This window comes from Aythya fuligula, chromosome 4, assembly GCF_009819795.1.
Source record: "Aythya fuligula isolate bAytFul2 chromosome 4, bAytFul2.pri, whole genome shotgun sequence".
Taxonomy (NCBI): Eukaryota; Metazoa; Chordata; class Aves; order Anseriformes; family Anatidae; genus Aythya; species Aythya fuligula.
The window spans coordinates 5,590,334-5,604,136 of record NC_045562.1 but is presented as its reverse complement, the minus strand read 5'-3'; the positions used below and the strand labels follow the sequence as shown (position 1 = coordinate 5,604,136).

At 37.3% G+C, this 13,803-nt stretch overlaps 1 protein-coding gene across 4 annotated transcripts in view; it reads left to right on the top strand.

Moving 5' to 3' along the window:
- AIMP1 (aminoacyl tRNA synthetase complex interacting multifunctional protein 1) overlaps positions 1-13,803 on the top strand; it is a 32,906-nt gene that overhangs the window by 10,946 nt on the left and 8,157 nt on the right. For 3 of the 4 annotated variants that reach the window (XM_032186917.1, XM_032186919.1, XM_032186918.1), the window contains exons 2-5: positions 5,633-5,766; positions 6,540-6,653; positions 9,111-9,269; positions 11,883-12,094. In XM_032186917.1, coding sequence (XP_032042808.1) covers positions 5,633-5,766; positions 6,540-6,653; positions 9,111-9,269; positions 11,883-12,094 — 619 coding nt within the window. Of the gene's footprint in view, positions 1-3,752; positions 3,844-5,632; positions 5,767-6,539; positions 6,654-9,110; positions 9,270-11,882; positions 12,095-13,803 lie in introns of those variants that run through there. The other variant, XM_032186920.1, reaches the window with a different exon arrangement.

The window sequence follows — 13,803 nt, the reverse complement described above, 5'->3', positions numbered from 1 at the left end:
TGGCGTGACTTGCCCACAGCCTTGGTACATCCTTCCCTTTCAAGAAAGACTTGTCTTCGTATTTAAAAATAGTCTTTACTTGAGTAACTTCTCTTGCCTCCAAATTGCTGCCAGTGGATGGGCTTTTTGTGCAATGTTCCATCACATGAAAAAAAAAAAAAAGAAAAACTCTTTCATGCTGTGCTGTTTCTTCAATATGAAAAGGTTTGCTTGTGTGTGTTTTTACTCTTTACAGCCCTTTAAAATAGGGAGGGGTAGGCTCTTAGGGCTACTAAAGGACCTGTCTGCAGCTGGGATTGAGCCTGATTTATCTGGCAGCCAGAAGGGTTGAACTGTAGTCTCCAGAGCCAGCAAATCATTTCCTAGGGCTGGCATCGCTTCTTGGATGGCCGGTGTTAGACATGTTAGTTGTTTGGAAATCTGCAGAGCAATTATTCGGAGTCTCGGTACAGAAGATGTGAGTGGAAATAACATATGGCAGGAATGTACAACTTTGATTAATAATTTGCTGCTTGGCAAATTGCTTTCAAGACTGACTACACAGGAGTTTATAGTTTATGAATACTTTAAAAAGTGTAGTTAAGTGCTCCAGAAATAACAGTAATAACAACAGCAGTACTCGGGCTGCTCGGCTGTTTATAGACCGAGTCAAAACAATCACTTGTCTGGGGAGAACAAGGCAAATTGCACTGATAAATTTACAAAACTCTATTTCTTTGCTTTACAGTATTCTCTTATGTTTTAGGCTGTAATTCTGTCTTTCTCAAAAGCTGTGTTCTTTCTTTTAGAGATACAAGATAATGGTGAAAGTTTCATTTCATGTTTTACGGTGGCACACTTCTGGTAGCTGGCAGGTGATCGCTGAACTGGTACAGTGAGTCAAAAATGATTCTGTAATGATTGATTTAATAATCATTTACAGACTTGGAGTTTTTACACTGAAATTATGAATAATGCTCAAAATTCTGGCATCATAAGAAAGTTCAGCTTGATTTTAAATCTGCTCTCATTGCTAGTTGCTGCTATTCCACTGGTTGCTCTCGTTCCAGTGTTTGCTACCGTTGTGCCAAAAATACCATTTGCACATCTCCTTTCCTGTATGTGGAGAAGAGTCTAGGTGAGCATCTACTTTTTCCATCATTTCCATGTTTAGGGTTCCAAGGCAGATTTTTAATCATACAAACTTACTTTGACAGTGTGAGGCTTGGGAAACCTGTGTTCTCCTTGCAGAGCTAGCTATGTATGCTCTGAAAGAGATGAGCTGGGAGTAGTCTTAATACATGTTTGTCTTTTCAATGTGGTGAGATGATCTTCAGGTGTCATGGGGTGGGATATGTCTTCTTGCTGTATTAGAACTAGCAAACTAGGGCTTTGATCATCATGAAGGAGTTGCAAGCAATGCTAAAAATGAGTCTAGTCTCTGAAAATTCATTTTCAAGCATGAATCTTGACTCTCTGGAGATGGGAGAATATGGGGCAAGTAAAACAATCTCCTCATTGCACCGATCTCTCGAGTTATCTTCACTCTATTTTTCTTCTGTTTTGATCTGATCACTACTGTTCCTTACTCTACGGAATAAAAAGGTGTGATGTGAGATTTTTAAATCTGCTTCACCTCGTGTCCTGACAGTTCATAGAAGTGCAGAGCACAGGGAAGCAGAATCTGGCAAACAGCTGGCACATTCTGTTATATTTATGGGTTTTTGTAAGATTGTCTGCCAGAAATGACCATCCCAGAAAAAGATGCTCAGAAAGACGTCTTTGAACACAGTCTCTGCAGAAACCAAGTGGTGGTTGATGCTTTCTGTCTTTTACAGAAAGTAGAGCATGCAGCTATGCAAGTGGGAAACTGTGGTGCGTCTCGAGATATCTCATGGAATATCTCCGTGGTGATTTTATTTCATTGCATGTTGGTTGATGAATTCCTTGTCTCAGTACGTGCCCAAGGTGATCACACGGCGTTTGGTTGTGTTGCACTAAGGCCTGTAGGAAAGAATGAGAACAAGAAAGGAGACGGCTATAAGAAAATAGCATAAAACCTCACTGACTTCAAAATGCTAAAACAAAATCTGCAACACTGCCCCAGATGTACTCAAAGCGTACCCAGGGAACCTGTTGACTTTTAGGTAAAGTAATCTTACTTTGTGTGTTGGCATTAACAAAGCATTGCAAGAACAAGCTGAGTACTTGAACGCGCTGACTTGTTTTTAAACCTGCAGCTGGAAGATGGAATGCGTGGAGCTAATTATTTTAGTTTTGGGGGGTCACTTGGCTTCCAGTTTCTGGGGTTTGGTGAAGTGATTGCTTTTCCAATAAGTGAAAAGTAATTGGTTCCATCTTCGGGCTAGGGATAGATTCCAAAAACAATTTTTAGAGTTTAAGTTTTAAATCTTGTCATTAGTTTTACTGGGGGTTTGGCTTTTTGTTGCTTTTAGAAGCAGATAATATTAATATTGAAGAGTAAGATACACCACGGTTTAGGTTTTCACTGTCTTGGTCTGTTCATTTTTTGATCTGGACAAAGTCTAATGTCTGGGCCAATTTCACTAAACCACTATTTGTAAAACATTGGCATTATGGCTAGTATTGAAGCTTGCCACTTTTAGGACCGTTCTACATTGGGTGATCTTGGGAGACGATATAGAAAAATGCCTGTTTTCTTACGTTAGGGGACTGTAGCTACTTAGAAGATCCCAGCAAGTTGTGCTTTCTGTTGGAAAAAGGTGGGCAGCTCTTTGAAGTCAGCAAACTGATGAGAAATGAAACCACTTGTACATACTGATAGCTAACTTCACAAATGTTTGAAGATAGAGCTCCATTACTGCTACCCAGTAGGTCTGGGGCAGTGCAGGTAACAAAGCAGGGATCGGAGGTCTGGGGTTAAGCAGATTTTGGGGCTGCAAACCACTTGGTCACCCTTTTCAGAAGATCTGCTCCACTGCTGTAGCAGCTCCTTACTTGTTTTTTCCATGGCTTTTGTATACGAAGAAGGGACACAACTGTATGAAGTGATTTCAGTTGTTTTGGTTAAAAACAAGTAAATAAAAAATCATTGTGCTATATTATTGCTATTTTAAAATTCTTTTAATTTTTGTATCGCCACTAGTTTTTCTTGCGGGATGGGCAGGATAACAGAGGGGAAAGGGAAAAATTGACTAACCTTTGGTTGTTGCAATACCGATGGGTTGTTATGTGTCTTGTGTTTTATAGTAAGGATGGATCTTAAAAACAAACAAACAAAAAAGACTGTGCCCTTTTTGGATGCATTTTTATCACATCACTTTACAGGTTCGTGTGCAGCAGTGATTTCAGCCTGTTGGCTCTCTGTGTTAGCCTCGGAAATACCTATTCCTCTCTGTTATTGTTACAGTGCTAGGGCTCCAGAAATTTATTTGACAAGTGGGAAAATGTCTACCCATTGTAATCATGTAACTTTATTTCCAGATCTTCAGTTCATTAGCCAACTTGGCTAAAACCTATCAAATGTACCAATTCTGTTCGCTTTGAAGTTTTAGTAGCATTTTCTGTTGTTGTTGGCAAAGTTTCCCCTGTTAGTATTGCGCTCCCCTGAGAGACTATCGAGCTTGCAAGAAATCTTACTGGTATGCAGACAGTAATACCCCAGGCTTTGTATTATGCTGTGTTGTGCCATAATATTTTTATGTTTATTTCCATTTGATATCTAAATCAGTAACTTATTGGAATCGCTTTTTTCCTTTCTAAAACCCTCAGGATTTTTCAGACTTCATAAATAATAGATCCTGCGTGCTGCACATGGAAAAAAAGAAATCTCATTGCAGAGATGAATTTGAGTATTAAAATCACTTCAGTTGCCTCATGAAGGTGATTCCTGCTGCTCTTCTATCCATGAGATTTTCTTGCTTTTAAAAAGAAAAATGTGTTGTGGATGGGGGGAAGGTGTGATGACAGTAACACTTCCTTCATCTTTTAGGAAACTGGTGTGTGTCGAACAGGCTTCCACTGTCTTAGATTGCAAAGAAGGCAAAAGAGTTGTTCATTCATTGCTTGCAGGAAGAATATAGCCCATGTATCATCTGTTGGACTACTGTATCTCTTTGGCTTTACAAGTTTTCCTTTGAGAACTTTTAATTACACTAAACCCAATTCGTTGTCAGCTCTGGTCCTTTATTTAAAAAAAAAAAAAGGGGTGGGGAGTGATTCTGAAGAACTGAGTTCTTATGCAGTAGAAGGTCAGTCGTGAAATGTAAGTTGCTACTGAGCAAAGCTGCTGTGTTGTGACAGGGATGAGTGTGGTATCTCTTCACCTCCTTTCAGTTCTTTTTAAACTATCATCAGTGGGGCTTTTGTTGCCAATCCCAAGAGAGAGTATTCATTCACATGTTAAAGCAGACTTACACGTAGGTCAAAGTGTTAGAATAATCTTGCACTAAAGTGAAAAATTTTCTTGCCAATTTGGTATGAGAAGAGGCATTTTCGGGGCTCTGGTAAGGTTTGGGAGCCGATGCGTGGATCTGGATCACTAGTTTCTTACCAGTTCTTTTTTCCCTTTGTTGTAGTTCATGGGCAAATTCACAGGAATTACCTCGCTGCTACTTGTGAAGATCTGCAGGGCATCTTTTCTTGCCACCTATAATCTGTTTTCTTTGTTGATTTACATAAGGCAGCTGTTAGCACGGATTCTTTTATCTTTTAGGTCCTGGGCAGAGGGTAGAAGCACCGTGCTGCAGATATGAGTGCCTGTATTTCATCATTCTGTTGCTAATACTTGCGTCTTTAGGGTTAGATGCAAATGTTGCAGGGAAGAAAGTGGATCATGTTCGGAAGGATTCAACAAATAGGGGCTGTTCACAAGGCATAGCTCATTTCTGGAATATCAGAGAACCCAGTAAAAGAAACTGAACATCCTGGAAGAAAACTTGACAGCATTTATTTGTTTTCTTACACTCATTTTTCTTTGTACTTCCTGCTTCTTGAATTTGTTACTGACCTTCCATTGCAGTGGAAACAAAATGAGATGATCAAAATCAAAGCTAAAATAAATCTGAAGCTAGAAACCTGCAGGAAAAGTCATATTAATCAGAGAGGAGTAAAAATGCTGGTGAATTCTGCTTAAAAGTGAAATAACGGTGAAAGTATGCACAACCACACTGTGGAAGGTATTCATACCTTCTGAATCAACTCATTAGAAGTTTAGAAACTTTTGTGGGATGTTTCTATTTCCTTACATTCAATAAAATTCTGGGTACACTTCATAATTTTGTCAGATAAAACCAGGATACGATGTTCTTCAGTCTAACCTTTTCCCTTTTATTTCGTTTCCCCCCCACCTCCACATATTCGTGGTATTCTCTAAACCTTTCTTTTTCAGAAGGTGGAATTTTTCCTGTTTCGTGAAGCAAGAACATGTTTTCTGCAGCTGGGAAGAGAGTTGCTTTTCTTCCAAAATACTTGAAAGCAGCTGTCAAACATCAGATTCTGTTTAACATAGCTTTTTGTTTGGGCTTTGCATTAGGAGGTGGGAGCCCAGCTTGTTCGCTTAGCAAATTTTCTTACTCAGCAACTGATTTTAGAACTGCTTCATGTGGTAAGGGCTGGTAACGTTAATTACATCAAGAAGTAATTAATTTTAGACCATCTGTTATTTGTCTAGGTTTTTATCCCGTTTCTTGATAAAGATGGCAGCCAACAATGCGGTGCTGAACAGACTGGAGCAGAAGGGTGCAGAGGCCGATCAAGTTATTGAATACCTCAAGCAGCAAGTTGCTCTGCTGAAGGAAAAAGCTAGTAAGGAATTCTCTGTCTTACGATAAGCTTGTTAGCCAGGTGATTAACATGAAATGCTCATCAGAAAAAATGAGAACGTGGACAACTTCATTGGTGCTGTCAGCCTTTCAAGTGTGTTTCAGGTTCTCAAAGACCGAGCTTGTATAAGTAGCACCTTTTCACTGTCTCGTAGTTTGTGGGTATTTTGAAGCTGCTTATTCTGAAATAAAAAAGCATGAATGAAGGGAATGAAGGGAAGACCCAATGGCACAAAAAGATCATGAAAATGCAGTATATGATGTTTCTCCTTTAGTAGGGGAGAAAGGCACTTGGGAAGGGTATGAGACTATGATTTTGCATGAATGTGTTACTGCTTTTTTACCACTATGGGATTCTCTAAAGAATATCATACCTTCATCTTTGATATTTTACACAGGTCAGTATCAGTGAATGAAGGTGCTCCATATTCCAAATGTGTTTAAGCTGCTTTTTTAGTAGGTTTCTTGGAATTTCCTCTTATGAGTCAACTAAGGAGACTGAAAACTACTATACTGAGAGGCAACTTGAGAAAACAAATATTATGTTCAAAAAAAAAAAAGGGGGGGGGGGGAAATGCCAATTTTAACAGCTACAAAAATTCCCAAAATATCTGTAATAATAAACTCCTTGAAAGTTGCCAGCTTTTTGGTATTTGGCTCACTACGTTTCACTTCCTTCTTAAAAACAAAACCTTTTGCCAAGTAATGAATGCTAATTATCGAAGCCTATTGTTTTTAATATAGTGTCAAATTTAGTCTTGCAGGCATCGCTCCGAGAAGAGAAGAAGCTTCGTGTGGAAAACGCTAAACTGAAGAAAGAGATTGAAGGGCTGAAACAAGAGCTGATTCAGGCAGAAATTCGAAATGGAGGTGGGGAAAAAAGTCCTGTCTTGACACAAATTAGATCGAGTTTTTGGTCATGTTTTGGGCTATCTTACTACTACTTTATCTTTTTGTGACTCTGTGGCATCTCTCATAAACTCCGGATTCCATGCCTATGAGAAGCTGCGTACTTCCAACATTCTAGTAAGCTGCAAGTGTAACAGGTACATGTTGCCAAATCTTTATCAGACATGGAACTGGTTCTTTGTATGTTTTTGTAGTGGCGTCTTTTATAATGAGTGCCAAACTTGAATGATGTCTGAGCACTCACAATACCTTTAAAATGGCTGAAACTGATGCTTTTTGATAGTGTTGAGTGATTTTATCTAGTTTGACTGAAATCCCTATGGAAAATTGAGCCATTGTTCAATGTACAAATAGTGATTTATTAAAAAATCTATGGCAGTATAAAACTAGAAATGATGTCTTGAATTTTGATTTCATCCTTTGGTAAGACCAGCCTTTCGTTGCATTATTTTTTCTTTTTTACACTCTTTTGTGTAGCTCTACTCAGCTCACACCATCATTATATAATTCCATACTTAAAAAAATAAATAAAGAAGGAAAATTGAAACTGAAATGTTTCAGATGTGGCATGCTTTCTTTAAAATTATTTCCAAAGAAAACCTCTTTTACCTTCAACAATTACTACTATGTTTACACAAGCTGTCAATGTGGTAAGATAGTACCCAGTGTATCTAGATGCTAGCATTCAACCATACTTACTGTTTACTGGTAAAACAATGCATTCAGTCTTCAAAAAGACTAATATTTTATAAATACAGATTTTTTTTTTCTCCTTTTGGTATGAATAAAGACCTTTCATGTACTAAACCGAACCATTAGCTTATATTTCTCCATCATATGTTAGTCCACAGTAATTGTTGACAGAGACAATATATTTTGCATAATTTCTATTATGTCTGAGAGTGAAGTCTTAAGGTACATAGATTTTTCCAAGATGGGATTATACAACACAAAAAGAGTAAAGAAACTAATATTTTGCTTGATACATATCTTGCCTTCTTTATCTTTTTTTTTTTTTATCCACAAGGCAGTAGAAATAAATTCAGATCTTTTATTTTGCAGTAAATTAATGTGTTTTGGCTGTGACAATATTAAGCAGTTGAGCACAGAAATCTGATGAACATAGTCAAGTGATTCTTTTCAGAGTTCTTTTTTTTTTTTTTTTTTAAATAATGTTTTCCCGTAAGTAGTAAGCAGCAAGCATTTTTTTGTATAAATTTGATACAAGTGATTGAAAAAAGTAACTTGCGCAAGTTTTTTTGTGTTGGTATCAACAGCAAGTATCAAAAAACTCGGTGCAATTCTTCAGAAAATGTGATGTCTAAGGTGTAAAATGAAGCATGTGTGCAGAATGTGGACCAGTATAATAGTGATGCTAGAAAGATTAATCAATCCATCATTAATGATGGTTACTCAGTACAATGATATGTTAAATGGTGTTAATGAGATCCTTTGAAAAGTAGAAAGTAGAAGGAAGGTGATTCTTAAGTTGTCATCTGGTGAGATACATAATACTGGAAATCGTCTTATTATCGGGAATTTAAAAAGAAATACAATGGAAGCATGGAGAATTTAGGAATGTGTGCTATTGACAGAGGCTTCAGATACTTTCTCATTTTGAGGCTTCAGATACTTTCTTAGAATAAGTTTTTTCAGACTCATTTTCTTTAGTAAATCAGAAGAAAGAGTTGGAGTGATCTGACAACCCTATTAAATTTAATTTTATTGGGAGAAAATTATTGGGTAGTATTACATATAATGAGCTAATAGCTAAAAGGAGGCAAACACAAAAACAAAATTGACCCAAAGGAACAGCATGAAGCTACAACAGAGGAGGGTCAGGCTGGGTGTTAGGAAAAGGTTCTTCACTGAGAGGGTAGTTGGACACTGGGGAAGGCTCTGGTGCCGTGGTCATGGCACCGAGTCTGCCCAAGTTCAGGAAGTCTTTGGACAATGCTCTCAGACACATGGTTGGGTTTTTGGGTGGTCCTGTGTGGAGCCAGGAGTTGGACTTGATGATCCTCATGGGCCCCTTCCAACTCAGGATATGCTATGATTCTATGAAACACAAATGAAGAATAAGGAGTTAGAGTAAAGATAACTAGATGCTGAAGTAAGCTACAAAAAGACTTTGCTTATATATTTTCTTGTATTTAGCATTTTTTCACAATTTAAAAAATAGGTAGCTGAAGACATTGTTCTTAATTGTTCTGATCTAAGAGATCAGAATAGCCATATATAAATTGAGTTGTGATGTCTACTTTGTAACGTTGTGCTTCACTACTCAGCAGTTGTGGTTGCTTAGGCATTATAAGCATAATTTTCAGTCTCTACTTTTTCATTTACAATGAAAACTTAAAATGTTGCATTGTTCCAAGCTTTAATACCCTTTATAATGTATGTGTTTTTCTTTTTTAGTAAAACAGATCGCAGTTCCTCCTGGTACAACTGTTTCTACAGCTTCGTTTGTAGATGGTGATCCACAAACCACAGCAGTTACATCATCTCCTGGCCCAAAAGATCACGTTAAAGGTGAAGATGAAGAAAAGAAAAAGAAGGAAAAAGTAGAAAAAAAAGGTATTTTAATTTTTCTTAACTGTGATAGGCACAAGCCATTTCATTTATGGAAGTACTTCTAAATCATTCTGGGGACTGAAAAAAAACAGTTCATACAGCCGTGGTAGGAAGAGTCATGTGCTAGCTCTTAAAATCTTGCAAGTACCTGAATCTAAGGCTGTCAAGCTGAAAAATCTTAGGTGGGTTATATGCCAAACTTCTTTTAATATTACTGAACTCCCTTATCTGAAAAACAACTACAAACATATACCACTATTACCACCAAGAAAAAAAACAATCCCAAAAAACAAAGGGAGGACAAGGACACAAAGTTCAGAGAGCTTTTTGGCTGACTGGATAGCTTCTTTATATGAGGCTTTTACTTTTTCAGCTGCCTGTATTGACTTCTCTTTAACAAACTCTAAGAGAGAAAAAGGTATAAGAATCTGTTACATTTGCACAAAAGTGTAGGTGCGTGTCTTATTAATCATGTCTCAGAGTCATTATCTTATGCAAATTATTATTAATATGCTGTGAACTTACTTGTATATCTTATCAGTGCTTGTATATTATGGTTGTAGGGCACTGCATCTGTTTATTTACCTATTTTTCCTGATGAGTTGTAAGCAGGCTTATAAACTACTCCATATTTTTTTGGTGTACTTCAGCATATGACATGTCAATATTTTATGTAGCTGTAAAATGAAAGCAGAGCAGAGATCACATGTTAATCAGGCAATTAACTGTTCTTTGCTACTAATCACTGGCTACAGAACAAGTATTGGCTTGGTAAGGAAAAAGAAATCTTTCCTGTATTGAATTTCCCCTTATGCTGTGTAAACAGCTTACATTTAGAAAGCAATCTATTTGACTTCTCTTTTTCCAATACTGAATTTGGAAAAAGTTGAAGTATAGCATAAATGTTAAGTAGAAGCCCTGAACAGGATAATTCTGTGGAGTTCAACATCTTATTGTAGACATGGTAATTAACTAGCAAAGTAGCTATCATGTAAAATTTGGTTTTTAGTCTTGGAAAATGACAAAATTACAGAATATCCCAACCCCTTCTGTTTTCTGTCACCTGCCTCACTTGTTTCCTCTCTGGTAATTTCCGTGTTCTTCAGTGCACTTCTTACAGCCTTCATCTGTGCTGCTTCTCTGGATTGATTCTGGGCTGACTCTGTCACTGGCCAGAGAACAGCTCTCTCCTTAGCCACGGCATTGGAGTGGGTTTGTTGTGCACATCTATGTGTGTGCTGGGTACAGATGTTTCCCTGTGTTCTCTTTTTTTATTCGGTGACAGGTTCCATTTTCCATAAAGAGAAATAGGGAGCTAGCATGTAATTGTTTGGCTCCTGACTATTGCAGAGGAATGCTATTAAGTGGAGAATTATTAGAAATGACATAAAGGATGAAGATAATGAATCTTTAAAATGATTTCATGCATTAAATGTCAACTATTTTGATGACATTTTTTTCAGTTTCACTTTAACATAGGGATACACAATAATTGCACTTGAATTAATACAGCTCAGTCATTAGTACTTTTAATTCATCATATATGAACTGAAATATTTTTGAAGAGTTAAGTTTTTTTTATTATTTAAAAAAGCTGCTTTTCTATCTTTGAACATATGAATGAATTTTATCTTTATACTGGAGCAATGATCATGAATCACATAGGCTACTGTGTCCACTTTTGCTTTTTGTTCCCTAGAAAAGGGAGTTTAGTTCGCGTTGATGAAGGGAATTTGGTTTGTGGTAATACATAAATTTGGCTGGATGAAAGAACATACTGATTTTAAGTAAGCACTTTTTACATGTTTCTTTATTCCCTACAGATTATTGTTCATTAAGCAAATCGTGAATGTCTTTCAAACAGAACAACCTTACATCCAAAGTGAATGTAGCTTGCTTATCTCAAGGAAATGTCTAAATAGGAAGCGATGTATGGGGAATATTGCTTAACTCCTGTTTTGTTGTATACAGTGTAAATATAGGTGATAACAAACCCTTGTGTTGTGATTGGGTAAGGCCTTATTACTCATCAATGGAATTTCATAAGTTATGAGCGTACTCACACACTGGTTTATCTGGGGAGTAAATAATGTTAGCTGAGGTCATCTTGAAGGGTTGCTGGGCTGCTTTGCAGCTGTAATGCTGCAGTTGCAGTTATTTAGCAGTGCCTGCAGTCAGGAGCTGTTGTGAAGCGCTCCTAACCTGATGGCTTATGATTGTCTAGTTTCATTTGTTAGTGATACACCAAGGCAAGACTTTTTGTTAATTGCTAATTATTAAAGCAGTACTATTAGGCTTATCAACATGGCCTTTGGCAGAGCATGTTTGTCACTTACATCTTACCTATATTTAAGGTCAGGATGACTTCATTTTACAAGCAAGAAAACACTTCTGTCCTACAGTGAAAATCATGTGTAGTAGCGAATTAAATTGGAAGGTGTAAGATGGTTCCATTCTGGAAACAAGCAATAGAAGTGCAAACTCCTTACTTGTCATTTGCATTTTGTACTGGATTTATACTTGATTCTGAGATTGTAGCTCACTTTTCCCTTGCAAATAGTTGCATACATGATTTTATACTAATTTTTGTTTCTTGAACTGAACTTCCTTCAACAGGTGAAAAGAAGGAAAAGAAACAGCAGCCTGCTGCTGGAAGTAGTGATTCAAAGCCTGTAGATGTTTCTCGTCTGGATCTTCGTGTTGGCTGCATCATCACTGCTGAAAAGCACCCGGATGCAGACTCTCTGTACGTTGAAAAGGTGGATGTTGGAGAAGCAAGCCCAAGGACTGTCGTCAGTGGTTTAGTGAAGCATGTTCCTCTGGATCAGGTATTAACAACATTATTTACTGAGAACCTATCCCTTCCTAAAGGAACTTGTGATTGTTGCCTCTTTATAGCATATGTTTTCATTCTGCTATAAGGTTTTTAAAGTTTTTTTAAAAAAAAAAAAAAAAAAAAGAATCGTGCGAGTAGAGCTTAACAACATTAGTCAAAAAAAGGAAAAGTACTCCTCCCCCAAATTAGTTATTTTCTCCTTTCATTGCTTCTGTCCTGGGATCTTATTCTGATTCCTCTGTAATGCCTTTGGTACACATTATACTTATAAATTAAGCAGATATGACTCTCCCTTTAAGGTTTTCTAGTATGTAGTGGAGAATCTGTAATGAAGGTTTTGCCAACGTCCAGACTGTTGAAACCTTTGCTTTCCATCTCTCATTATAGCCCATTGAAATTTTTGGCAGAGAGGAAAGCAAAGGGAAGGTAAATTTAACTTAAAAATACCTTTCAACAAGTGGCTTAAACAACTGTGGAATACAAACCATGTTTTTTACTCCCTTGGCAGGGATAGGGTCTGCCTCTATCTCTTTTTCAGTTGGTCTACTTCTGTGTTTGATAACCTGAGATTTTAAGATCTCTTTTTCCCTTCACACCTCTTCTAGAGGGTTAATAGGAGGGAGGAATTGAATGAAGGCTCCTTCGACATTCAAGTGCAAGCTTGGCAATTAAAGAAATGTTGTATTGAGCAACTGCAAGCTGGCTGTGAAGGAATTGATGTTAGTGTGGAAAAGCTATGCCTTTGAATGCCTTTTCATTCCCTATTCATGCCCCCTCCCCATGGTGAGGTTGCAAACGCAGGAAGCAGTTAAAGCTGCATTTGTGCTTTTTAGGATACAGAAATTTACTGAATGGGAAAAAAATGACTGAATATGATAACTCTTCTGCACTGGTCACCCAGTGGTATCCAGCTACTGGATCTGCAGTGGGCACAAATTCAAATCTATTTAAATTTAATAAAATTAATAAAATTAAATAAATTTAAATGTTTTAGCAGCCTGCTCTTGGGAAAGCATTTCGGGAAAAACAACTCTTAAAATTTTTTCTAAATAAACTTAGGAACACGAAGTGTACAGAATGTAGCAACAGTAACAGTCCTTTCTCTTTACCCTGCTTTCTGTATGAAATAAATAATCCAGAATACTCGTTAACAGAAAATTAGGTGTCATTCTTGCACATTCATTAGGAACAGTTTCTATCTGGTTTTAGTTTTGGCAAGTGTCTGTTAACAGGTCTCTGTAAATTCTTTGGGACGAGTTTCCAACTTTGTTTTTGCAGTGTACAGCATTGTGGAGTCCTGGCTTGTGACTAGTGCAATATATTTAATTAAAAACGTATACGTTATAGCAAGTACTAGAAACATAATTTACCAAAAATTCAGCCATTTATGATTGTTGTGTTTGCTATTGTAATGCAGTATTATTTGAGGCTGTATTATCTGATTTTACGTCACGTTGGGAAGCAAAACATACATCTTAATTCACGTTTCAGTACACAGTGTAAGTCACTTCTAGGCATGAACATTTCTCGCATTTATGTGCAGTACAGTGTGTTTTTGGTCAAGGACAGTTGGAAGCTGCACCTTCTGGTATCACATTTAGAACCTGTCATCAGTAATAGGGATACGGTACAGGAACATGAAGTGGACCATGCTAGTACTGAGCTCTTTCAGCAGTAGCTGGTGACAATTGGAGAAGATTT